Source organism: Lissotriton vulgaris, chromosome 6 (assembly GCF_964263255.1).
Source record: "Lissotriton vulgaris chromosome 6, aLisVul1.2, whole genome shotgun sequence".
Classification (NCBI taxonomy): Eukaryota; Metazoa; Chordata; class Amphibia; order Caudata; family Salamandridae; genus Lissotriton; species Lissotriton vulgaris.
The window spans coordinates 1,832,234,436-1,832,262,103 of record NC_141694.1 but is presented as its reverse complement, the minus strand read 5'-3'; the positions used below and the strand labels follow the sequence as shown (position 1 = coordinate 1,832,262,103).

The window sequence follows — 27,668 nt, the reverse complement described above, 5'->3', positions numbered from 1 at the left end:
CCGTTCTCGTCCGAGTTGATGAAACAAGTTTCTCTCTTGCTAGGATATCAGTGGAGGTTCCACTGTGTCCGACATCCCGAAGCAGCTGGCCTTGTAGAAAGGCATAATCAGACACTAAAAATCCGTCTTGCCAAGATCTGTCAGGAAAAAGGGGTCGACTGGATAGTCGCCCTGCCCGTGGCACTATTCTACATGAGAATGGTCGCCCACTCAAGATCAGGGCTATCCCCGTACGAAGTGGTCTTTGGCAGACCACCGAATATGTGGGGGACGCCCGTTCCGAAAAAGATCACTGATGTTGATTGTAACATGTTGACAGATTACCTTGCCTCCTTGATGTCTGCACTCCAATCATGTCGTTCACAGGTTGCCGCAGCCTTCCCTGACAACACCGATGTAAAGGCGCATGAGGTCCGTCCAGGGGACCTGGTGCTCGTCCGGAATTTCGACCGGAAAAGTCCGCTGGAGCCCCGCTGGAAGTCTCCAAAGACCGTTCTGCTTACCACCAGGACTGCAGTGAAAATCGAGGGGAGAAAGGGGTGGGTCCACACGAGTCACATCAAACTATGCAATGAACTAAAAAACGGACTGAAACAGGACTCTGACTCGTCCACCCCCACCAAAGACTGTGCCGAAGCACAAGACGTTACTGTGCAAAAAAGAGAAAAGACTCCTCAAGAACTTTACCGTATGAAGCTTCGATCTAGCAAGTCAGACAGTTTAATTGTTTAAGTCCTCCCCTAGGTGAATCGGTTAAATAGTTTCTGACATGTATCCCCTAGATCGAGTTAGAGAGAGAGAGGAAAAGAGAAGAACATATTGCAAATCACTTCGTAGTCACTGCATAGTGACACTAATAATCATGTTTATTCTGAGTATTCTAATTATTATTGCCAGCATTCTGCTTCCTATATACTGGCCTATTTTCAGGCGTGAACAATCTGCTTACAATGTCTCTGCTGAACACACTTTTAGTGAACTTCCCGCACATGAACTCTCTTACAGACTTGCGCTGCGCAACAATACATTCATTAGTATGTTACACCATTCCCATCAGACAAATAATGCTACAGACTGTTGGATATGCGGTCGACTCCCTCCCTACCAGAATTACAAGGGAGCTCTGCCTCTCTTTCCGTACCCATTCACTCACAATGGCTCCTGTGGAGCATGGTTTAAAATAATTAATTCCTTAGATCCTGATATTGCTGTTTTCGATGGGGGCTGGGTTTGGGGAAACTTGAACTTAGTCCTGCTCAACGTCTGTTATCCTGATAAAGAGGGACTTCCCACTCGAATAGGAACTGATCTAGAAAACGAAGTATATGGATTAGGTAATTACACAATTAGCCTTATGATCCTTACTGTTGAATCCGAAGCTGCTCCCGTTTTACCCCATATGTTAGTATTACCAGTCACAGGTGAATTATGTGTTAGCAAGAAAGGTTCGGTACACGTAGGTCATAGTAAATGCACTACTGTGGTCGAGTTCAGTGACCATGGTAAATCGTCCTTTAAAGCTACCAGTCATTCCTACTTTGTTTGTGGTCATACCGCATACATACGTTTGCCTCCAGATTGGGATGGTACCTGTTACATTGCATTCCTTCTGCCACCTGTTTTTCTAGCTCCCCCTGATTACCATAGAAACACGAATCTAGCACCGAATAGACCCAAAAGAGATATTCCCCTTGTCGACTACACAGAAACGGCATGGGAACAGTACACTGATTTCAATAAAGGATTCTTTTTCTTCCTAGGACCTGTCCAAAACAGTAAATTAATACGCAGATTAACGAGAACACTTGAAGCAGTAGTGAACGAAACTGCCTCCGCTCTAGGTAACTTAACCGAGGAGCAGTCTGCTATACGGACTGTTGTCCTTCAAAATCGTCTTGTGATTGACGTCATCTTGGCAGATAGAGGTGGAGCCTGTAAGGTCATCGGGTCAAGTTGCTGTGTTTTCATTCCACAAAACGCACCATCTGTCTATCAAGCTATCACCCGTTTACATAAAATTACAAATCAGATACATCAGAATCCAGGCACCTGGACTTGGTCCGGTTGGTTCTGGACTACGTTAACAGCTTGGGGATGGAAGATCTTATCCTTCCTAGGCATTGGCCTTGTTATAGTATTCAGTTGTTGCCTGTGCCTGCAGTGTGGGCCAGCGATATGTGGACTGTGTGCCACATCCTGCATTGAGCATTCCAGTTGCCTCTCAAACAGTCAAAGAAAGAAAGACGAACATATAATGTTACAAGAACAAACAGATCGATTTATGAGGATCGATATATCATGAAGGGTCCGTAGGGAACAAGGAGGGAATGAGGTAATATAAATTTTATGGTCATGTCGTGTTCCCTAGCGAGTACCCCACCGACTCCATGTACGAGTTAAAAGTGCATGTAACTTCCCTCCTGTACCAGCTATGAAGACGCAAATACATTTGCGTCCAACGTTAACTTGTCCTCTTTCAGACCCACCATGAATGGGTTTGATGGTCCGTTCCTAAGTATGCCATGCCAACGTCTTTTTGAAGTGTATTCCTACGTTTTTCAGCCTAGCTGAACGTAGGCCCTGAATCTCTGCCATCGAGCCTCTTTTCTGGCTTCTGACTGCGAGGGCCTCTGCCCAAGCAGCCCCCGTACCCGTGAACTCTGACTTACTTCTAGCGCGGCCCTCCGTGCTCAGCTCAGCCTGCTGCCTGCCAAGATTGACTATAACCTTCGAGTTATCTGTTTTCCTCCCCGAAGATACATTCCAGCCTGCTAGTTTCAGTAAACATCCTTCCTCAGCTACAGGGCTAAAGGGCCAACCTGTCTTTATGCAAGTAATTCATAGCCTCTGTTGCCATGCTTCCATGGAAGGCCCCATGCCCCCACGCTTCTCATACAGACACTCAGACGCTTATACACGCACTCACAGCAAGTATAGAATAGCTTCTGCTCTAGAGACCTTTCTGCCCAGATAGCTTAGTTCCTAAACATCAGATATCAGATATGATAGAAGCACAAGTTGATCTGACATGCCAGACTTCTGTCTCTTTCCGTCAGTGTAAATGTCAAGTCCCCTGCACCCCGTCTATCACACGTCATGCAGCGGCGCGCGCATCCAAGCTTCCGATTTCTGCTGACATTGCAACATTCTGTTAGCACCACCCCTTGGTGCCACCCACCTGCGTCACCTATCAGTGACGTTTCTAGCACACACGCCTAGTTTTACGCCTAGTTTACGCCTCTTGATGATGTACTAGCACCACGTGTATACTGTTATCTCGTCTTCTCTCAGCTGTTACGCCTCTTACATTGAACATTATGATGTAAATCAAGTATATAAGCTATGTATTGTCAATAAACGACAGCGCGCTCATCTATCCCTTCTGACACCCTGTGTGGTGGTCAGAACATGATATCCTGATTCCTTTATGAGGAATAAAACCCTTAGAAACTCTTACACCACGGACTCTGTTTTCCTTCATTCTGATTGAGTTATCATTAATTACGTACTTACCTGCATAGAAATTAAGAGAGTAAATTAATTATTTACATCAGGTACATACAGATGTTACAGGTGTGCACCTCAGGCACTGAGCTCTTCGTTGGGATGTTTGGATGTTACAGGTGTGCAGCTCGGGCACTGAGCTCTTCGTTGGGCCATACAGATGAGACAAGCGGGCGGCTCAAGCACTGAGCTCTTTGTCTGGGACGTACGGATGTTACAGGTGTGGAGCTCGAGCACTGAGCTCTTCGTTGGGCCATACAGATGAGACAAGCGGGCGGCTCAAGCACGGAGCTCTTTGTCTGGGACGTACGGATGTTACAGGTGTGGAGCTCGAGCACTGAGCTCTTCGTTGGGCCATACAGATGAGACAAGCGGGCGGCTCAAGCACTGAGCTCTTTGTCTGGGACGTACGGATGTTACAGGTGTGGAGCTCGAGCACTGAGCTCTTCGTTGGGACATGTAGATGTTACAGGTGTGCAGCTCGAGCACAGGGCTCTTAGTTGGTACATACAGATGTTACAGGTGTGCACCTCAGGCACTGAGCTCTTCGTTGGGATGTTTGGATGTTACAGGTGTGCAGCTCGGGCACTGAGCTCTTCGTTGGGCCATACAGATGAGACAAGCGGGCGGCTCAAGCACTGAGCTCTTTGTCTGGGACGTACGGATGTTACAGGTGTGGAGCTCGAGCACTGAGCTCTTCGTTGGGCCATACAGATGAGACAAGCGGGCGGCTCAAGCACTGAGCTCTTTGTCTGGGACGTACGGATGTTGCAGGTGTGGAGCTCGAGCACTGAGCTCTTCGTTGGGACATGCAGATGTTACAGGTGTGCAGCTCGAGCACAGAGCTCTTAGTTGGTACATACAGATGTTACAGGTGTGCACCTCAGGCACTGAGCTCTTCGTTGGGATGTTTGGATGTTACAGGTGTGCAGCTCGGGCACTGAGCTCTTCTTTGGGCCATACAGATGAGACAAGCGGGCGGCTCAAGCACTGAGCTCTTTGTCTGGGACGTAAGGATGTTACAGGTGTGGAGCTCGAGCACTGAGCTCTTCGTTGGGCCATACAGATGAGACAAGCGGGCGGCTCAAGCACTGAGCTCTTTGTCTGGGACGTACGGATGTTGCAGGTGTGGAGCTCGAGCACTGAGCTCTTCGTTGGGACATGCAGATGTTACAGGTGTGCAGCTCGAGCACAGAGCTCTTAGTTGGTACATACAGATGTTACAGGTGTGCAGCACAGAGCTCTTCGTTGGGATGTTTGGATGTTACAGGTGTGCAGCTCGGGCACTGAGCTCTTCGTTGGGCCATACAGATGCTACAAGCGGGCGGCTCAAGCACTGAGCTCTTTGTCTGGGACGTACGGATGTTACAGGTGTGCAACTCGAGCACAGTGCTCTTAGTTGGTACATACAGATGTTACAGGTGTGCACCTCAGGCACTGAGCTCTTCGTTGGGATGTTTGGATGTTACAGGTGTGCAGCTCGGGCACTGAGCTCTTCGTTGGGCCATACAGATGAGACAAGCGGGCGGCTCAAGCACTGAGCTCTTTGTCTGGGACGTACGGATGTTACAGGTGTGGAGCTCGAGCACTGAGCTCTTCGTTGGGCCATACAGATGAGACAAGCGGGCGGCTCAAGCACTGAGCTCTTTGTCTGGGACGTACGGATGTTACAGGTGTGGAGCTCGAGCACTGAGCTCTTCGTTGGGCCATACAGATAAGACAAGCGGGCGGCTCAAGCACTGAGCTCTTTGTCTGGGACGTACGGATGTTACAGGTGTGGAGCTCGAGCACTGAGCTCTTCGTTGGGACATGCAGATGTTACAGGTGTGCAGCTCGAGCACAGTGCTCTTAGTTGGGATGTTTGGTTGTTACAGGTGTGCAGCTTGGGCACTGAGCTCTTCATTGGGGCATACAGATGTTACAGGTGTGCAGCTCTTCTCCGAGACGTACAGAAGTTACAGGTGTGCACAGCTCGGGCACAGAGGTCTTCTCCGAGGCGTACAGAAGTTACAGGTGTGCACAGCTCGGGCACAGAGCTCTTCTCCGAGGCGTACCGAAGTTACAGGTGTGCACAGCTCGGGCACAGAGCTCTTCTCCGAGGCAAACCGAAGTTACAGGTGTGCACAGCTCGGGCACAGAGCTCTTCTCCGAGGCGTACAGAAGTTACAGGTGTGCACAGCTCGGGCACAGAGCTCTTCTCCGAGGCGTACAGAAGTTACAGGTGTGCACAGCTCGGGCACAGAGCTCTTCTCCGAGGCGTACAGAAGTTACAGGTGTGCACAGCTCGGGCACAGAGCTCTTCTCCGAGGCGTACAGAAGTTACAGGTGTGCACAGCTCGGGCACAGAGCTCTTCTCCGAGACGTACAGAAGTTACAGGTGTGCACAGCTCGGGCACAGAGCTCTTCTCCGAGGCGTACAGAAGTTACAGGTGTGCACAGCTCGGGCACAGAGCTCTTCTCCGAGGCGTACAGAAGTTACAGGTGTGCACAGCTCGGGCACAGAGCTCTTCTCCGAGGCGTACCGAAGTTACAGGTGTGCACAGCTCGGGCACAGAGCTCTTCTCCGAGGCGTACCGAAGTTACAGGTGTGCACAGCTCGGGCACAGAGCTCTTCTCCGAGGCGTACCGAAGTTACAGGTGTGCACAGCTCGGGCACAGAGCTCTTCTCCGAGGCGTACCGAAGTTACAGGTGTGCACAGCTCGGGCACAGAGCTCTTCTCCGAGGCGTACAGAAGTTACAGGTGTGCACAGCTCGGGCACAGAGCTCTTCTCCGAGGCGTACAGAAGTTACAGGTGTGCACAGCTCGGGCACAGAGCTCTTCTCCGAGGCGTATAGAAGTTACAGGTGTGCACAGCTCGGGCACAGAGCTCTTCTCCGAGGCGTACAGAAGTTACAGGTGTGCACAGCTCGGGCACAGAGCTCTTCTCCGAGACGTACCGAAGTTACAGGTGTGCACAGCTCGGGCACAGAGCTCTTCACCGAGGCGTACCGAAGTTACAGGTGTGCACAGCTCGGGCACAGAGCTCTTCTCCGAGGCGTACAGAAGTTACAGGTGTGCACAGCTCGGGCACAGAGCTCTTCTCCGAGGCGTACAGAAGTTACAGGTGTGCACAGCTCGGGCACAGAGCTCTTCTCCGAGGCGTACAGAAGTTACAGGTGTGCACAGCTCGGGCACAGAGCTCTTCTCCGAGGCGTACAGAAGTTACAGGTGTGCAGCTTGGGCACTGAGCTCTTCATTGGGGCATACAGATGTTACAGGTGTGCAGCTCTTCTCCGAGACGTACAGAAGTTACAGGTGTGCACAGCTCGGGCACAGAGGTCTTCTCCGAGGCGTACAGAAGTTACAGGTGTGCACAGCTCGGGCACAGAGCTCTTCTCCGAGGCGTACAGAAGTTACAGGTGTGCACAGCTCGGGCACAGAGCTCTTCTCCGAGACGTACCGAAGTTACAGGTGTGCACAGCTCGGGCACAGAGCTCTTCTCCGAGGCGTACAGAAGTTACAGGTGTGCACAGTTCGGGCACAGAGCTCTTCTCCGAGGCGTACAGAAGTTACAGGTGTGCACAGCTCGGGCACTGAGCTCTTCTCCGAGACGTACAGAAGTTACAGGTGTGCACAGCTCGGGCACAGAGCTCTTCTCCGAGGCGTACAGAAGTTACAGGTGTGCACAGCTCGGGCACAGAGCTCTTCTCCGAGGCGTACAGAAGTTACAGGTGTGCACAGCTCGGGCACAGAGCTCTTCTCCGAGGCGTACAGAAGTTACAGGTGTGCACAGCTCGGGCACAGAGCTCTTCTCCGAGGCGTACAGAAGTTACAGGTGTGCACAGTTCGGGCACAGAGCTCTTCTCCGAGGCGTACAGAAGTTACAGGTGTGCACAGCTCGGGCACAGAGCTCTTCTCCGAGGCGTACAGAAGTTACAGGTGTGCAGCTTGGGCACTGAGCTCTTCATTGGGGCATACAGATGTTACAGGTGTGCAGCTCTTCTCCGAGACGTACAGAAGTTACAGGTGTGCACAGTTCGGGCACAGAGCTCTTCTCCGAGACGTACAGAAGTTACAGGTGTGCACAGCTCGGGCACAGAGGTCTTCTCCGAGGCGTACAGAAGTTACAGGTGTGCACAGCTCGGGCACAGAGCTCTTCTCCGAGGCGTACAGAAGTTACAGGTGTGCACAGCTCGGGCACAGAGCTCTTCTCCGAGACGTACAGAAGTTACAGGTGTGCACAGCTCGGGCACAGAGCTCTTCTCCGAGACGTACAGAAGTTACAGGCGTGCACAGCTCGGGCACAGAGCTCTTCTCCGAGGCGTACAGAAGTTACAGGTGTGCACAGCTCGGGCACAGAGCTCTTCTCCGAATCGTACAGAAGTTACAGGTGTGCACAGCTCGGGCACAGAGCTCTTCTCCGTGGCGTACAGAAGGTACAGGTGTGCACAGCTCGGGCACAGAGCTCTTCTCCGAGACGTACAGAAGTTACAGGCGTGCACAGCTCGGGCACAGAGCTCTTCTCCGAGACGTACAGAAGTTACAGGTGTGCACAGCTCGGGCACAGAGCTCTTCTCCGAGACGTACCGAAGTTACAGGCGTGCACAGCTCGGGCACAGAGCTCTTCTCCGAGACGTACAGAAGTTACAGGTGTGCACAGCTCGGGCACAGAGCTCTTCTCCGAGACGTACAGAAGTTACAGGTGTGCACAGCTCGGGCACAGAGCTCTTCTCCGAGACGTACAGAAGTTACAGGCGTGCAGATCAGACACAGAGCTCTTTATTTGGATGTTACTGGTGTGCACAGCAATGGTATAAAGTCAATCACCCAGATTTTAAATGTGGGTGTACTTGTAAATGTGTGGGTTTCCTTCCGGTCAGATAAATATAAACAGAATCTAAGGACTTCATAAGCAAATAGCAGAGCCATCTCTCAGGCTATACAGATGCTGCAGGCAAACACAGGACACAAATCATGTTGGTAAGATGAGTGTCAGAAACACATGCCCCGCCCCCTGGAACCCACATGACATCCTGCTATGACAAGATGCGACCCCTGCTTCTCAGCGAACTGACAGAAAGCGTGCATCTCGCAGATTGAGCTTGACCCAGGAGCATCATCACACAGCCCCGGCGCACTGTACCAACAGTCAGCATCTTTTACACAACCCTTCCTGGCAGCCTTCCGGGCGGGGCTCCATCACTAGGGCAGGCTCGTCATGCCACCTTTCCGGTCAGTCGCTCACGTCTTTACACGCGTCTTGACTCGGCTGCCGAGGTCACGCGGCGCATAGGACCCGGATCCCCCAGCATGCTCCACGCCCGCTCACCCACCAAAGAATATTCACCTTGAGAGAAGTGGTGGGTGTAAAAAAGGCCATGTTTAATAGCATTTCATAAACATGACGTAAGATTATTCAAACATTAAAATTATTAAAATTATGAGCAACATTTATCACTTTATTAAAAACATCTTCATCAGCTTGCCTAAAGCATCATTCAAATTCTCATTGCTCATAACTTCATCTTCTTTCCCCCAGCACCAAGGGGCCCTCTGGTTCGCCTCCCCCCAGGAAAGATGGCCACACCAGGTGCCGCGCACCTGTGTCTCTTGAGCGATGGGCCCCAGCCCTCGGGTCCTTGTCCGGCATTTCCAGGGCCCCACCTCTCATCCACCAGGCTGCATCGGAGGCTCGTACCTGTCGCCCTAGCCTCCCCAGCCAGTGGTCTCCATCCCCCTGCGGAGAGCTTACCTTCTCTCCCCTCAGTGCTGGCATAGGGAGTGCCCAAGGCGGACTCCCGTCCATTCTGGCAATCTATTAGTGTTCAAATGTCTCTTCTCCGCAACACACTCTTCTAACTACTGCCTTAAGGGGACGGGTGGGCGGGAGAATACAGAAATTAATCGCCAGGTGACTGGCAGCAATGGGTCGCGGGGGTGTGAGCAGGTCCGGTGCTGGCGGGGAAAGAGGCCGAGGGCAGCGTGGTCTTGACCTAAATAGGTCATGGCCTCTGCCCCACGCCCCCACCGGACGTGCGTCACCTGCATGACCCGGAAGTACTTCCCCTGGCCGGTCGCCCATAGGGCTACCGTCCAGGAGCTCCCTCCAATGAGGGCGCGGCGTGGGCCGGGGGGCCGGGCCCTAGAGGCGGGCTCGTCTAGCCTCGCCCTTTGCATAGGACCCGGATCCCCCAGCATGCTCCACGCCCGCTCACCCACCAAAGAATATTCACCTTGAGAGAAGTGGTGGGTGTAAAAAAGGCCATGTTTAATAGCATTTCATAAACATGACGTAAGATTATTCAAACATTAAAATTATTAAAATTATGAGCAACATTTATCACTTTATTAAAAACATCTTCATCAGCTTGCCTAAAGCATCATTCAAATTCTCATTGCTCATAACTTCATCTTCTTTCCCCCAGCACCAAGGGGCCCTCTGGTTCGCCTCCCCCCAGGAAAGATGGCCACACCAGGTGCCGCGCACCTGTGTCTCTTGAGCGATGGGCCCCAGCCCTCGGGTCCTTGTCCGGCATTTCCAGGGCCCCACCTCTCATCCACCAGGCTGCATCGGAGGCTCGTACCTGTCGCCCTAGCCTCCCCAGCCAGTGGTCTCCATCCCCCTGCGGAGAGCTTACCTTCTCTCCCCTCAGTGCTGGCATAGGGAGTGCCCAAGGCGGACTCCCGTCCATTCTGGCAATCTATTAGTGTTCAAATGTCTCTTCTCCGCCACAAGGGAGACTAGGGCCCAAGGGTCCGTCGCCCTTCCCCCAACCGGCCAAGTTCTGTACAAAAGACCATATTCCATTGATCCAAGTGTCTGTGCCAATGTCAGATAAGTGAACTCCGTCCTGGTGAAACATGATTGGTCCTGAGATCATCTTGTGCGGAAGATGCAGCAAGCGGCCCTTCACTGAGCACAACTTTGCAAGCTCCCCATTTAGACGTCGTACTGACACATTGATGGTCCTTGCCCGAATATCCTTGCCCCACCACTGTCGTGGGATCATGCAGGACCACACTATCCTGGCCTGCGGGAAGGTCCTCCCCAGCCATGCAAATTCAGTGAGCAGTGCTTCCTTGACCGCTAGGCGTCCTCTGTCCACCATATCATTGCCGCCCAAGTGGATGATGAGTAAATCAGGGGACTTCTGTCCCTCACGTTCTCGGATGTCATCCACGAGCCGCCGCAGGTGCCGGATGCGCATTCCTCCCACACCGTGCCACAAGAATTCGATGCCATCCAGACTAGGTGGTTTCCGCACTCGCCGCTGTTGCAATCGCACTGCTGCCCGCCGCACGAACGAGTGACCCAACACCCACACCACCTTCCTTGGCATACTAATAATTGGAAAAGAAATAGAAAGGTCAAGCATGGGCATGGCACCGATGGAAGTCAAAGTAATTCAGGCCTAACATAACGCCTGTAACAGTTGGATGACCAGCGGCCCACTCTTTTCACAGCATTGGATGACAACCCCGCCTCTACTGCCAAAGTAGCGGCCCCTATCCTAAAGGAATGGGACGAGTAACCTGAGTCCCCTAGTCCCAGACTTCCTAAGGCCAACCGCAGTACTGCCTTGAATTGGTACTGTGAAACACACTCACCACCTTCGTGAATGAACAGAGCCTGACTCTTTCCCCCTGGACGGATGGCTATGTAAGACTGCATGCATGCAACCGGGCAAATAAGAGTCTCCGGCGCCGAGGACAGCTGGATCACTGCCCCTTTCCCCATCTGGTCTGTCTTTGATTTTCTAAGAATCACCTCCAGAACCCCAGAGCCCACCCTTGTGTCTCCCAACTGAAGTCCCCCCGAGTGGTCACTGCGAGATGTCCCCACAATTTCCCCTAAGCGGAATGCCCCATAAAAGGCCAAGGAAAAAATTGCCGAAAACAGTGTGCCCTCAAAAGTAGAGGAGCACAGGCTAGGTAAAACACCCAGTATGTCCCTCAAGGTCTTAACATCTAAAGGCCGTCTCGTGTCACGCTTAGGGCCCTCCCTTCTGGCCCAACCTGACAAGGCCCGCTTGACTACAAAAGATGTCCCAGGGTCATAAAGTCCCGCTAATCTGGCAAAAAACCCCACCGCTGATACATGAGCCCTAGCATAAGAGAGGGATCTGCCCTGGTCGCTGAGTTGCTGTAAAAAGGTAAACATTGCCTGATCAGTATGCCAACATGAGAAACCAGCCTCATGCACCAGTGTCCTGTAATACAAAAAACCCTGCTGATATGCTTTCCGAGTGCGATCACTCAATGAGGCACCTACCAGCCCCGCTAACGCGGGGCTCCAATCTTCCACAGTGATGGTGGGAACACCGTCATCCGGTCCTCTGCCTCTGGATGATACCTCCGGAAATCCTGCAGCTTAGAACGAGACAAAGCATCAGCAGCATGATTGTCCACCCCAGGAATGTGAGCTGCCCTAAACAACAGGTTCAACTTCAAACATGCCAACACCAGATGCTTCAGTAATCTCAACACATGCGTACAGGTAGCCCCCTGGCGGTTAATGGCCTCAACTACCGACATATTGTCCGACCAAAAAATGACTGACCTGTTCCTGAACTGCTCAGCCCATATGGTCACTGCCACTAGGATTGGAAACAATTCCAAAAAGGCTATGTTTTTTGTCAGTCCACACTCATGCCAAGCGTCAGGCCATTCAGCCCCACACCACCGAGGTCCCAGGATGGCCCCGAAACCAATGCTGCCTGCGGCGTCTGTGTACAACCCTAATTCTGCGCTGGACACTGGGGGGGAAGGCCAAACTACCGCGCCATTGAAATTCACCAGGAAGTCTTGCCATACTCTCAGGTCCTCTCTCACCTCTGCCCTAAGTCGAACCCGGTGGTGTTTCTGTGTTAGGCCCGCCATGGCTCTGGCTATAGATCTTGAAAAGGGGCGGCCCATTGGGATTATCCTCAGAGCGAAATTCAACTGGCCCACCAACACCTGCAACTGGTGCAGGGTAACCTTGGGACCAGCTAAAGCTGCCTCAATCGCCTGGGAAAAAGCCTGCACTTTGTCCGCGGGCAACCTACACTCACCCACTACTGTGTCAATCTCAATCCCCAGGAAGGACATACATGTCGCCGGGCCCACCGTCTTGCCCGGGGCCAGAGGGACATTGAATTCTCTGAACATGGCCACCAGCTGTCCCAACGCCCAGTGGCAAGTTGTCGAAGCCGCTGGACCCATTACCATGAAGTCGTCCAAATAGTGCACTACCTCCTTGTGCCCTGTCCTGAACGTGAACAACCATTGGAGCATACAACTGAAGGATTCAAAATACCTGCACGAAACTGCGCACCCCATAGGCATACACTTGTCAAAGTAAAACTGATGGTGCAACTGAAATCCTAACAGGTGATAGTCTTCGGGATGCACTGGCAACAGGCGAAATGCCGACTCAATGTCTGTCTTGGCCAACATGGCATGAGGGCCTAAGTCCCTTACCTTCCTCAATGCTTCATCAAAGGAGGAGTAGGTCACCGAACACAGAGCCGGGTCGATAGCATCATTCACAGATTCCCCTCTCGGGGCAGACAAATTGTGGATCATCCTAAATTGGCCCGGCTCCTTCTTCGGCACTACCCCTAGGGGAGAACACACGAAACCGGGGAGCGGTGGGGCCGGGAAAGGGCCCGCCACGCGCCCCAGCCTGCGCTCCTTCTCTACCTTCGCCTCCACTACCGCTGGCTGTGTTCTAGCAGACAATAAATTATTGCAGTATCCTACAGGAGGGACCCCCTGGGCTGGAATACGAAACCCTTCAGAGAAACCAAGGTGCAACATTTTGGCTGCAGGTCGGTCGGGGTACTGATTCAGCCAAAAAATCAGTTTCCCAATATCCACAGGAGTGGGCAACTTATGGCTGGGCAGGTTTAGTCTCCCTGCCCCCACCTCCCTTTTCTTTGGACTTTTTGATGCATTTGAATTCAGGATGGGATGGATGACCGCAGAAGGAGCACGCATGTCTGTATCTGCACTTTTCAGCGGACCATGTGCACACTTTTCTATTAAATTGCCAACAGGACCCCCTCTTTTCTCCAGGCCCTCCCTGGGAGGTCCGAAAGGGCTGCCTGCTGACTTGTGACCCGCCTGACTTGCCATTCACACTCTCCAGCCATACATTGACTTCTACCTGATCCCAGCCCATTTCTGGGTCCTGTACCTTCTCCCACCTGAAATCCCTATCATAATCCAACCATGCCGTACCACCATGCGTCGTGTGCGCCTTCAAAATCTTGTGCATGTAAAATATCAAAGAGCCTGCCAGCTCTGGCCTCTTCTCACTGGCAGCAATGGGTCGCGGGGGTGTGAGCAGGTCCGGTGCTGGCGGGGAAAGAGGCCGAGGGCAGCGTGGTCTTGACCTAAATAGGTCATGGCCTCTGCCCCACGCCCCCACCGGACGTGCGTCACCTGCATGACCCGGAAGTACTTCCCCTGGCCGGTCGCCCATAGGGCTACCGTCCAGGAGCTCCCTCCAATGAGGGCGCGGCGTGGGCCGGGGGGCCGGGCCCTAGAGGCGGGCTCGTCTAGCCTCGCCCTTTGCAGTGGCTGTGGTCAGCGCTTTACCATCACACAAAGGCGCCAGGAAGCCAAGAGTCAGAGTGGAAGGAGCTAAGCAGACACCGAGTCCCCAGACTGCGGCCCTGCAGCTAGGTGCTCGCTAGCGGCGACGCACACGTGTGGAAGGGCCGGCTGCAACCCCGGGGGCAGGCACAATCCGGGCACACGACACTTGTTCATAACCAGTCATTTTGCAATAAAGGGAAAGCTGCCTGGAGCGTAGGGACAGTGTGCTGCAACGTGCCCACAATGTGCCCGAATGGAGACAATGCACTAGAGTGCAGCTACAATGTGCTTGAAGGAAGAGTCACTGTGATTGAATGTAGCCGCCGCGGATTGGATATTAGCCACAATGTGCTGGAATGACAACACAATATGCTAGAATAGAAACACAGTTAGTTAGAATAAAGTCACAATGTGCTGGAATATAAGACCAATGGGTTGGAATGTAGCCACAGTAAGACAGAATGTTGCCACAGAGTAGAATGTAGCCACAGTGTGATAGAATGTAGCCTCAATGTATTGGAATGTAGACAATGCGCCAGAAAGTAGGCACAATGTGCTGGAATGTGCCTGGGTTTTGCCTGCTCCCGGTGTTGCCCCGGGTTGCAGTCTGTCCTTCCACATGTGTGCGTCGCCGCTGATCATCAGAGACCAGAACTTTGTCCCTTTTTCGTACGCTAATGACACGCAATTGCTATTTTGCTGCTAATTGGAGCGATACTAAACAAACGTTTGCAGAAGGCTTGCGTGCAAAATGCAACTGAATGCCAAAGAACTTCCTCCAGTTGGACGCCAATCAGACTGAAGTCCTCCTTTTTGGCAAAGCTCAACTTCTCTGGTCTCCAGAGCGGTGGCCGATAGAGTTAGGCCCCGCTCCTATACCTACCAACAAGGCAAAACATGTATGAGTGTATCTAGACCGGTATGCAACGGTTACCACGCATTTTTTACAACGCGGTACCGTTAGCACGCTACTTTTACCACGCAGGTCGTTACAACGAAATGCGCTGGGGGGCGCTCCAGGATAGTAAATACTTTAATTTACTATCCAACTCCTTTCCCTAGAGTCCACGGGGACTGGAGTTGGAATAATAAATTAAATAATTTACTATCCAGCGCCCCTCCACGCAAGTCGTTGTAACGACTTGCGTGGTAAAAGTAGCGTGGTAACGGTACACGTTGTTAAAGTACGCGTGGTACCGTCATACATCCATCTAGACCTTTCTCTTACTATGAAGGAGCCTGTGGCAGCCGTCGCAGGCAGCTGGTTTGGTTTAATAAGACTCCTACGGAGAGTGCTCGATCTTCTCCCCCAATCGGCACGCAAGACCCTCCTCCAAGCCTTAGTGGTTATTAGATGTGACCACTGCAATGCACTTCTGGGTGCCATAAATGAGGGGACACTGAACAGGCTCCAGGTAGTGCAGAATACGACAGCCCGACTGGTCCTGAATCAACCATCCAGAACTCCTTCTCCGCCATTACTAAAAAGCTTGCACTGGCTTCCTATTGAAGTCGAATTAAGTTTAAAATGTTCTGTCTAATCCACAAAAGCCTTAATGCAAGTGGCCCAGATATATGACCGATTGTGTTGTCCCCTACCATCCTAACAGACAGCTACGCTCAAGTGGAAAGGCCCTGCTTGTAGTACCCCAGATCAACAAGCTACGTACGGGTGGCAAAGCCTTTGCCTATGTAGCTGCCCGTCTTTGGAACAAACTTTCCATGGCACTGCGGGTGTGTCTGGCTTTGTCCAAATGTAGGAAACTATTGAAAACGTAACTTTTTTAGCCTGTCTAGCACTATTCCTCTCTTGTGTTATGCTTGACTGCCAGCGCGGAGATACCCCTGTAGGGGTGAGCCCGGCGATCTATAAAACCCTCATTCATTCATTCATGTAGTCACAATGTCGGAGCTGCAGCCACAATGTGCTCAAATGTAGACAATCCACTGCACTGCAGCTTCAACATGCGGCAATGAAGACAGAATGCACCAGAATGTAGCCACAGTGTGCGGGAATGTAGCCACAGTGTGCGGGAATGTAGCCACAGTGTGCGGGAATGTAGCCACAGTGTGCGGGAATGTAGCCACAGTGTGCGGGGAATGTAGCCACAGTGTGCGGGAATGTAGCCACAGTGTGCGGGAATGTAGCCACAGTGTGCGGGGAATGTAGCCACAGTGTGCGGGAATGTAGCCACAGTGTGCGGGGAATGTAGCCACAGTGTGCGGGGAATGTAGCCACAGTGTGCGGGAATGTAGCCACAGTGTGCGGGGAATGTAGCCACAGTGTGCTGCAACATAAGCAAAACGAGTTGGAATGTAGCTGCAATGAGCTAAAATGTAGACATGTGCTTGCAAAGAGACATAATAGGCTGGAATGGAATGGAGCCACATGGTGCTCGAAGGGAGCGATTAGCTACAATGCAAAATGTGTGTGATTGCCTTTTTTGTAATTATTCAAAATTTTGAAAAATGTGTGAAATTACGCCATATGCAAAACTGGCATTAAGGCTATATTTTAGTGTGAAGTATGTTCTTGAAAGGCGCATTTCAAATTTTTAAAAAGCACAAAAATAGATGTGGGAGGGAGATGTAGGCCCAATGGAGGGGGAAGATTGGACAGAGGCTCTGGCCTCCCCACGTGATGCAGCTATTGCGATGAGCCTTTGGCTTATCCAGTTCAAACACCTCCATAGGGTATACTATACCAGGGTCAGGCTGTGGAGAGCGGGCTTGGTGGCTTCCCTGGTGTGTCTTCGATATCCACATGAGGAGGGTACCTTGTTGCATACTGTGTGGCACTGTATCGCACTGGCACGGTTTTGGAGGGGGTAAGGGCCTGCCTTTCTGAAGTTCTGTGCTGCGACCTTCCCTGATCACCGAAGCAGGTGCTTCTACACGTTATGGAGGGCATTGGGGGCAATATTTATATATGCGATCTCATGCTTCTGGGCCTTACCCTGGCCAAGAGGGGTATTGCCAGGGCCTGGAAGGCAACAGCGTGGCCCCCCATCTCTGCGTGGAAGAACAGCCTGCACTTTTGTATGTGCTTGGAGGGTCCTATTTTTGTGGCAAGGGGGTGCCCTCGTAAGCACTTCAAAATTTGGAAGCGCTGGGCGGACTATCGTGGCCTGGAGCTGCTTGAGCCTGCCCGACCCAGCGCCTTGACCCGGCTTCATCTCTCCCCTCTCCTCTTGTGTTCTCTTCTATGCGTGTGAGGTAGAAAAGCTGCCCCCTGGGTGATGACACACTGTAGATATATGCTTAAAGTTTTGGCTTGCTTTGTTGCTCTGGAGTGGAGGACAGTGCGGTCGGGGAGGGGGTTATAGTTCTTTTGTTCTGTTTCATCTGTATTGCTGCTTTTCGTTCTTTTCTACATACACGTGAACATAGTCGAAGTCAAAATGGTGTTTGTTGATACTGCGGAGGTCTCGGGGACACAGAGCTCCACTCTATATGTGTTATTTGACAAATAAAATCTGTTCGAAAAAAATTATAAGCACAACAATTACCAATGTCACGAGCAACCGCTTGCATTCTCTTTGTTCGCATTGTCCCTGTGCTTCTGTGACATGATGTTTTACCTGAATTAACTGACACGTATTGCACGTGGTGTCATTTCAGGAATGTCTAGTAACAGGCGTAACGCTGAAGGCCATAAAGTATATTCCACCTGGGCTTAACCGAAATGAAGATGAAAAGTGTTGGGATGCATCAAATATGTTTGTGGACAGAAGACACATGGTGCTGGAATCTAACTACAATGACGACACAACGTGCTGGATTGAAGACACAACGTGCTGGATTGAACACACAACGTGCTGGAATCTAACCACAAAGAAGAAACAAGGCCCTGGAATGTAGCCACAGTGTGCTAGAATGTAACCACTATGAAGACATAAGGTGCCGAACTCTAAACACAATGAAGACACTAGGCATTAGATGGAAGACACAAGGCGCTGGAATGAAGACACAAGGAGCGCAAAGAAGACACAAGGCGCTGGAATGAAGACACAAGGCGAAGGAATGAACACAAGGCGCTGGAATGAAGACACAAGGTGCACAAAGAAGACACAAGGCGCTGGAATGAAGACACAAGGCGAAGGAATGAAGACACAAGGTGTGTAAAGAAGACACAAGGCGCTGGAATGAAGACACAAGGTGCGTAAAGAAGACAAGGCGCTGGAATGAAGACACAAGGTGCACAAAGAAGACACAAGGCGCTGGAATGTAGACACAAGGCGCTGGAATGAAGACACAAGGTGCGTAAAGAAGACACAAGGCACTGGAATGAAGACACAAGGTGCGTAAAGAAGACAAGGCGCTGGAATGAAGACACAAGGTGCGTAAAGAAGACACAAGGCGCTGGAATGTAGCCACAGTGTGCTAGAATGTAACCACTATGAAGACATAAGGTGCCGAACTCTAAACACTATGAAGACACTAGGCATTAGAAGGAAGACACAAGGCGCTGGAATGAAGACACAAGGCGCTGGAATGAAGACACAAGGCGCTGGAATGAAGACACAAGGTGCGTAAAGAAGACACAAGGCGCTGGAATGAAGACACAAGGTGCGCAAAGAAGACACAAGGCGCTGGAATGAAGGCACAAGGCGAAGGAATGAAGACACAAGGTGCGTAAAGAAGACACAAGGCGCTGGAATGAAGACACAAGGTGCATAAAGAAGACAAGGCGCTGGAATGAAGACACAAGGCGCTGGAATGAAGACACTAGGTGCGTAAAGAAGACACAAGGAACTGGAATGAAGACACAAGGTGCTGGAATGAAGACACAAGGTGCTGGAATGAAGAACCAAGGTGCGTAAAGAAGACACAAGGTGCTGGAATGAAGACACAAGGTGCGTAAAGAAGACACAAGGCGCTGGAATGAAGACAAAAGGTGCTTAAAGAAGACACAAGGCGCTGGAAAGAAGACACAAGGCGCTGGAATGTAGACACAAGGCGCTGGAATGAAGACACAAGGTGCGTAAAGAAGACACAAGGCACTGGAATGAAGACACAAGGTGCGTAAAGAAGACAAGGCGCTGGAATGAAGACACAAGGTGCGTAAAGAAGACACAAGGCGCTGGAATGTAGCCACAGTGTGCTAGAATGTAACCACTATGAAGACATAAGGTGCCGAACTCTAAACACTATGAAGACACTAGGCATTAGAAGGAAGACACAAGGCGCTGGAATGAAGACACAAGGCGCTGGAATGAAGACACAAGGTGCGTAAAGAAGACACAAGGCGCTGGAATGAAGACACAAGGTGCGCAAAGAAGACACAAGGCGCTGGAATGAAGGCACAAGGCGAAGGAATGAAGACACAAGGTGCGTAAAGAAGACACAAGGCGCTGGAATGAAGACACAAGGTGCATAAAGAAGACAAGGCGCTGGAATGAAGACACAAGGCGCTGGAATGAAGACACTAGGTGCGTAAAGAAGACACAAGGAACTGGAATGAAGACACAAGGTGCTGGAATGAAGAACCAAGGTGCGTAAAGAAGACACAAGGTGCTGGAATGAAGACACAAGGTGCGTAAAGAAGACACAAGGCGCTGGAATGAAGACAAAAGGTGCTTAAAGAAGACACAAGGCGCTGGAATGAAGACACAAGGTGCTGGAATGAAGACACAAGGTGCTGGAATGAAGTCACAAGGCGCTGGAATGGAGAGATAATGAACTAGAATAAAGACACAAGGAGCTAAATTGTAGTGTATGAAATTTGGCAACATTGTGCTCGAGGGTAGGCACTGTCTACTCACAACGACCCAGGGCCGAATGAGACAAAAGTAGCACCCTCTAGCCTTTGTGAGATACCATAACTCTGGACCTGATTTTGATATTTCACTTACTCTATATGTCTATATGAAAGCAGTGGGGGGCAATTGTTTTGCCGAGAAGACATTGCCTGAATTCTGCATTTCCTCGGAGTAATTTCACATTGCTTAGGAAGAGTTTCCAAACACCACCGAGGAGTCAGTAGAGTGTGTCCAGTAACAAAAACGTCCCCCAGGGGCCCAAAACCGGCCCCCACCCGTGCAGCGCACCGGGGGATTGCCCGGTGCCTGCTATGGCCAGTTTCGCCCTGCCCTCCACTATCCTTCTTAATCCAAATAACTGACAAACATATCCACCACTCAAATTTAGGGGTAGTACGCGCTATATAAATGCAATTACAATACAATACAATCTGCATTACACAATCTCCTCACTGATGATGTGAATTCGCCTCCTGCTCATAAGGTGTGGCCGCCTCCCCCTTCACTCCCACACCCTCAGGCCTGCCCTACTCAGCACCTCGGTACCCTCACGGGTGAATAGCCGTGTTCTTCAAATTCACATAACATAAGGTTTAAGAAGTGATTCCCATTAATCACAAAAAATAAAATGCTGGTAGAATCAGCAGCATCCATTACTGAGGAGCCTGCAGCAAACTAAAAGTATGAAAGAAATTCGCTGGAAGTTGTCCTCTTCTGTCCCAGTTCTACCACTTTTTTTCCTTTTTTTTAAATGTAGAACATAGTACATGATACAAAAAAATGTACCATGCATATTTGCCCATCACAGAATAAAGTTGGGAAAATCAGTAAATACATTTAGCAAGGCAATAACGCCCAGTTAATTCATAAACAAAACAAATTAAAAATAAAGCAACGTTATTAATACAAACAGGCGATAATGCAAACACGCCTTCATGCACATTAACGCCACTTTCGCTAGTGAAGTGTATTCACAAAATCCCCCAGCTGGAAGCGCGCGTGTCAGCTGAGTGCAGCCTGCTTTCTTTCGCCATAAAATAGAGCGTGATTGTTTTTTCAAAACAAACACTGCAAATCTGCAGACGGGGCCGTTTTCATTTCTATCTCATTTTCAGAAGTGTCTCGCGGGGCATTTGGGGAGACAGAAGAACGCATATAAACTGGCGACGAGGCAGAGCGCATGGATGGTGTGTGCAGTTGACTTGCGCGCACACTCCTGTGCAGAGCATGCAACGGTGCACAACACACACCAACATCAGTCAGAAGGAACGCGTCACAAGCAAACCGCGTCAGCAGCGCGCGGGCACTGACAAGACCAATGGGGCTGGGCTTTATTTATTATTTTTGGTATTTATAAAGCGCGACACTCATCCCATGGGATATCATGGCGCTGTAAGAAAAGAAGACTACTGAAACTGTGCTGGGGGATTAGTTTTTGGGAAAGAGGTGAGTTTTTAATTTTTGGCGGAATTGGAGGTAGTTAGTGGTGTGTCTGAGGTCCACAGGTAACTCATTCCATCTTTTAGCCGCCAAGTATGAGAAGGCGCGTCCACCAGTCCTTACTTTGTAAATGCGCTTGGATTTCGCCAGAGCTGAGTTGTTGGATCTTAGATTCCTGTTGGGGATATAAAATTCAATTTTCTCTTGAAGGATAATGGGGCCCGTTTTATGAAGGGCTCTGTGCGCATGGCAAAGTAATTTGAAGGTGGCCCTCTGACGCATTGGTAGCCAGTGAAGTTTTTTTAGGCATGCAGAGGCCGAATCTCGCTTGCCTTTGTTACAGACCAGTTTAGCCGCCTGGTTTTGTAGGACCTGTAGGCGGGAGAACAGTTGCTCGTTCATCCCTTCGAACAGGGCATTGCCGTAATCTAGGCGGCTAACCAGGAGGGCCTGGGTGATTGTGCGTCGACAGTCCAAAGGTATCCAGGAGAACATTTTTGCCAAGAGTTTGAGAATTGCAAAACCTTTGCCCCAGAGTATGCGGATGTGGTCTTTCATGGACAGGGCGTCGTCCATCATGATGCCAAGATTTCTGGCATACTGTTTCGGGACGGGGGCTGATCCCAGAGACGGTGGCCACCACGTGTCGTTCCATGAGAGTTTGGCTCCTCCGAACAGTAGTATATCCGATATTCCGGCATTTAGTTTTAGGCAGTGGTTGCGCATCCATTCTGCCATTTCGGAGAGACAGCTGTGTAGTTTTTTCTTAGTTGTTTCCGACCCTTCCATTGTCACCATCAGCTGAGTGTCATCGGCATAGGAACATATGCCGATGCCCCACTTTCTTCCAATGTCAGCCAGAGATGAAACGTAGACATTAAAGAGAGTGGGGCTTAGTGAGGCCCCTTGTGGGACCCCACAGCCGATGGGACAGGGTTTTGAGTGAAATTGGCCCATGCACACAGCTTGGGTGAGATTGCTAAGGAATGATTTAATCCATCTTAACGCTGTAGATTGCACTCCTTTGCTCAGGAGGATGTTTATTAGGCAGTCGTGTGATACCGTGTCAAACGCCGCTGACAGGTCTAGCAGTATCAGAGCCACAGATCCCCCTTGATCTGTGATGCATCTGACACTGTCCGACACTGCCAGCAACGTTGCCTCGGTGCTGTTATTGGCTCTAAAGCCGGTCTGGGTGGGGTCCAGAAGTGAATTGTCTTCCAGGTATTTGGAAAGTTGTATATTAACCATTTTTTCCAAAGCCTTGGAGAGGTAAGGGAGCTGGGAAATTGGCCTGTAATTCTCCGGGTTGAGGATGTCGGATCCGGCTTTCTTCAGGAGGGGGGTTACAGATGCGTGCTTCCAGGTTTCTGAAAAAGACGCGGTGGTGAGGGACTGGTTAAAAAGTTTGGTGATGAAAGGGCAGAGTGTCGGTGCAATTTCAGAAAACACGAAATGAGGACATGGGTCTGCAGGAGAGCCTGATTTAATTGTCTTTAGAACCGATAGTACCTCGTTTTCAGAAAGTCATTGAAAATTGGTTAGACGTGGGGAATTGCCTGCGTCCGGATGGACATTATCTTTGTCTGATATTGGCGAATTTTCGTCGGGGTTATCGGGCAGGGAAGAGGAATGTGAAGGGGTGAAGGTGGAGTAAATTTTATTAATCTTCTCGACAAAGAAGGTGCGAATACGTTCGCAGGCCTCAGTTGAGGGGGTGAGGGTTTGTGAGGTGCTGGATGGATTACTAAGCTCCTTTACAATTTTGAACAGTTCTTTTGCGGAGTTGTGGTTTTCATGGATTCGTTGCGTGAAGAATGCTTTTTTCGCATCTCGAATGGCAAGAATATATTGTTTCCGCTTAGTGACATAGTCTGCTCTGGTTTCTGAATCTTTGGTTTGTCTCCATCGATGTTCAGTTTTCTGGCATTCCTTTTTGAGGCTTTTAAGGAGAGGGGTGTACCATTTTTCCCTGGTAGTTGTTTTTTTTCTTAGTTCCCGCATGGGTGCTAGTTTATCTAAAGTTTGGCGAATTCTGGTTTCTAGCAAAGTGAGGTTATTAAGGACGGAGGAGTCATCCTGCAATATGACATCTATCTCAAGAAAGTGATTTTGAAAGTTGGAGTCATTGATTAGTCTCCAAGCTCTGTTGGTGGTGAGAGGGGTGGATCTGGGCTTCGCGGATTTACCGAGGAGTTTAAAGGAGAAGGATAGCATGGAATGATCAGACCAGGACAGGGGGAGGATTTCCTTCATGGTAGTCGACTCAATGTTAGTAAAAAGGAGATCCAGGGTGTGTCCTGCTGAGTGTGTGGGGCCCTCAACCAACTGCTTAAGTTGCAGTATTTCCATGTCATACTTCAACTGTGACGATCCGGGTGCATTAGTATTTTCATAGTGGACATTGAAGTCACCAATGACCATGTAATTTTTGTGTTTCAGGCAGGATGGAAGCAATTGATTCAGTAGTTTGGTGCCTATGCTGGTTTGTTGTCCTGGCGGGTTATAGACAACTGCACCGGCTAGTATGATGAGGTTCTCCACGAGGATTTTAAATGGAAGAATCTCATGTTCGGGGTAGACAGGTGTCGTTTCCGTGAGACATGTTAGGTGGTCTCTAAAGATCACAGCAACTCCACCTCCTTTTTTTTGGCTTTGTCTATTATGTGTGATTATTTTGTATTCGGGGGGGAAGGGCGTTGGCCAGGTCTGGAGCACTGGCGTCAGATAACCATGTTTCGGTAATAAAGACCAGATCAGGGGTCCTAGATGTTAATATGTCCCAGATGTCTAATGCATGTTTAGGAAGAGATCTGGCATTAAAGTATAGGCATTTCAGTTCCAGCTGATTGCTGGTGGGGAGTGTGTGATGATCAGTTGGAAGTTGACCCAGGCTTGACCATCGACATGAGCGGCAAGAGATAGGTCCATAAGATAGGCCAGGGCCAGTTTGGATGCATGGAGGCGATCCAGAAACCGTGGTGGTTTTGTTAAGAGCTAGTAAATCATTGCGAGTGTAGCGGATGGGTTTGGCCGTGGATGAGCTGGAGCCTGTAGGGGGTATGGCCCCTAGTCCCGGTCGGTCGCGGACGGGCGCAGACGGGCTTGCCTTAGGCGCGCCTTCGGCGCGCAAACGGCGCTCCCGCTGCGCTCGTCCGCTGCGCTTGCGAGGGAGGCACATTTAAAGAGCGAGGCTTGCGTATAGTGAAGGGCTTGTGCGTGTGACCAGTATTCCTTCTGCAGCCACACAATCGTGGCAGCCATGCTAGAAACATGTAAAATTAATACACCAAGGTCTGCTGAGTCACGGGGTTGGTTTTAGATTTTCCGGTCATTGGTAGTCAAACACGGATGACACCGGTATCCATAGCAACCTGTCCCTAAATATTAGCTGCAGTATCATCAAATCCGTAGTCCTTTGACCTTCATGAAAGCACAGGAGGTGACATCACACAGACTTTGAAGACAGATGCCGGCCATTCGGGTTTTAGTTAATTCAATCTTGATAAACATTAATGAACCAAGATAAACAGTAGAAACCAGGCTCTAAATGATCAAAATGGTAAAGGTGTACTTGGATTTACAAGTCCTGCAGTCAGACAGGTTAAATCATAGGATTTGCAAGGCATGGGCTACAAAGGGCTGCGTAAGTGTGGCGCTGCTAGCCCCTTGATGCTTCTACACAACATCCTCCGATAAACAGACATTATCTAATGTTGCATGGGGAGTTTGGTGGCATAAGCAACACAGAACTCTACACCCCATTCAAGTTGGCAAAGCTGTCTCTGAGCTGTACAAAATACAAGATGGCCACCTACGAGTACCATGAGGGACCGGTCTAGACTCTCTTGTGAGATCTCATCAGCAAGGCTTTACAAGATGGCCGCCTACGAGTACCATGAGAGACCGGTCTAGACTCTCTTGTGAGATCTCATCAGCAAGGCTTTACAAGATGGCCGCCTACGAGTACCATGAGAGACCGGTCTAGACTCTCTTGTAAGATTTCATCAGCAAGGCTGTCCAGATCTGAGGACACCTCACACAATAGGAACTGCATTATTTAAAGCACAAGTCAGGTTGCCCACTTCTGAACATGCAGTGGGCACTGTGCCAGTTTAAGTGCTGCAGAGGCGGAGCCGTGCTTTACTAATCAGGAGCAGGGAACAACCATTTCTCCAGTGAACTATACAGAGAACTCCATCTTTACTACAACTTCCGTAGGCATCATCCCAGCTTTTCCCCTTGTTCCAAACCACGTTCAAAAATAGTCCTTGCTCAAGCAAGTGGTTGTGTAGAGAGATCCTAACTACAATATCAAAGGCAAACCCCCAGGCTCCATTAGATGAACAAAGAGACGGTGCTTCGCTGGTACAGACACTATAGGTTGCGTCACGTCTTCCATGTGTCCAGGAACACTAGGCAGGAAAAGACATGAAGTCCAAGGATGCTGAGGATGCATCTCTCTTTGGCTTGAAAGAGTGAAGGGACCTTTCTTCAAAGCACTGAAGCCTTGATTAAAGGCGCTTTATGCTAAGAGGAGAGGGGCAGCCCAATGCCAGAGTTTGGCTGCTCTGGGTCTAATTCAATCACCTGCTTTGCCATTTTGGCACCTAAGCCGGACTTCTAAAGGCAGGCGAGTGCTGCAGCTTCTAAAGCCCTTAGGCAGGCAGAGGTCACCGCTAAGCGCTTAGAAAAGTCAAGTGCAGATCGTCAAGAAGAAAGCCTGTCCATATAGAAAGTCTTCCTCAAAACACATCTGCACAGTCTGAGTGCAAAACACCAACAACACCTCTTGGGAATTAGATTCCAGAAAGAAAACAGACTCCTGAGTCCACTCCAAAACTAGAAGCAGGTCAAGAGCCCTGAAGCCCAACAAAGGCTGTCCACGCCTCAATCAACAGGACGGTGATCAGAGCCGAGTCCACCTAAGACGTCCACCAACATCAGAGAACTTCAGACACAGGCTCCTGCTTGAAGGAACACTTCTCCAGACCAGCGACTTACTCCACAGGCGCCTCAGCCGCTCAACCCCCATCCCTTCTGTCAGTGGCTTTGATTCATCCCCAATCCAAGACTTGAATTCATGAAAACTTCTCAGTCACTTTTAAATTTCCAAACATTTTCCCGAATATTATTGATTTTAATGGATTCCTAGACGGCGTTATTATTCCATGGTCCTAAACTTGTGTTTTTATTCTTCGATTTTCTATTTGTGATCTCGCTTGGCGTGCTTTTTCATTTATTACTAGTCATATTTAGTCAAAAATCTAGAATTTTTGTTATATGGACATTGCGCTCATTACCTCATGGGCTGGGTTTGCTTTAGCCTTGAGCTCGGATGGGCTACCAAATAAACAGAGGTGGTCTTCGAGAGATACAATTCCCTCTGTGAACAGCTGTGCCCAGATGCAGCAGTGCTTTGTGTTAAAATGTTACTCCCTCTTCACACTGCAGGGCCTGTGACTGTCTCAATCTCTCTTCTACAGTAATTCTTTAGACACAACTTATCCACGCCTAGCACAAGTTGAGAGAGCGAGGCAGTGGCGGTCCCCTGCACCCACCGACCTGTTAGCGACCGGTCATGGGTATCCCCCTGAACCCAGCAGTTTGACATCACCAGTTTCCCTCTCGGCTGACTGCTTGAGCCAAAACAACCCGCTGAGCATTTAACTGATTTAAAAGACATAATAACATGTCTGCTCCACTGAGAAGTATTTTCTTCTTAAATTTTTTGCAATGAATGAACTTATTTCGAATATGTTTGACTATGTTCTTATCATAGGCTGTTTTCCCACTGATAATGGTTTGAAGTAACTGTACAGTAAAGTACCAACTGCTACTACCGTTGAACGTAGAGAATGCGAAAAGTGACCCAAGACAGTGTCACCTGTAAAATGTAATGTTCCGTAGCGCTGTCCACGCCTAGAGGCCATTCATGGCTTGCAATTGGAAAACAGTTCCGCTATCCGGTGGTCTGTGTTAAGTGTACGCTACAATGGCAAATAAATTCTATCATCATCATCACTTTATTCGATCTAATACATCCTATGTACTGCACTTTAAAAGGGATCAATTTGCCCCTGCTCTTTGAGGTTGTTCAAAATTGTATTTGTTGTGCCCAACAGTGGCTCCACCCACGTACTCTATTGGCTCCACCCACATCCGCAACTGGATTGGCTGGCTGAAAGGAATATGTGATGTAACAACGCAATCAAAATAATTGCGTATGTTACATCGCAGTTTTTTCAATGCAAGTCGTTACATCGACTTGCGCTGGAGGGCGCTGGACTTAGGAATAGTAAGATTTACTATTCCAACACCAGTCTATGTACAGTAGGGAAGGTGTTGGAATAGTAAATCTTACTATTCCTTAGGTTATAGCGCTATGCAGCGCAAG

General features: G+C 49.9%; 2 protein-coding genes across 3 annotated transcripts in view; both read right to left on the bottom strand.

Moving 5' to 3' along the window:
* Positions 1-27,668, bottom strand: part of ASXL2 (ASXL transcriptional regulator 2) — a 400,829-nt gene that overhangs the window by 144,017 nt on the left and 229,144 nt on the right. The gene's annotated exons all lie outside the window — the stretch shown is intronic.
* On the bottom strand, positions 10,190-10,867 carry LOC147709594 (uncharacterized). The gene has a single exon (XM_086925211.1). The coding sequence runs from the start codon at positions 10,865-10,867 to the stop codon at positions 10,190-10,192; it is 678 nt and encodes a 225-aa protein (XP_086781337.1).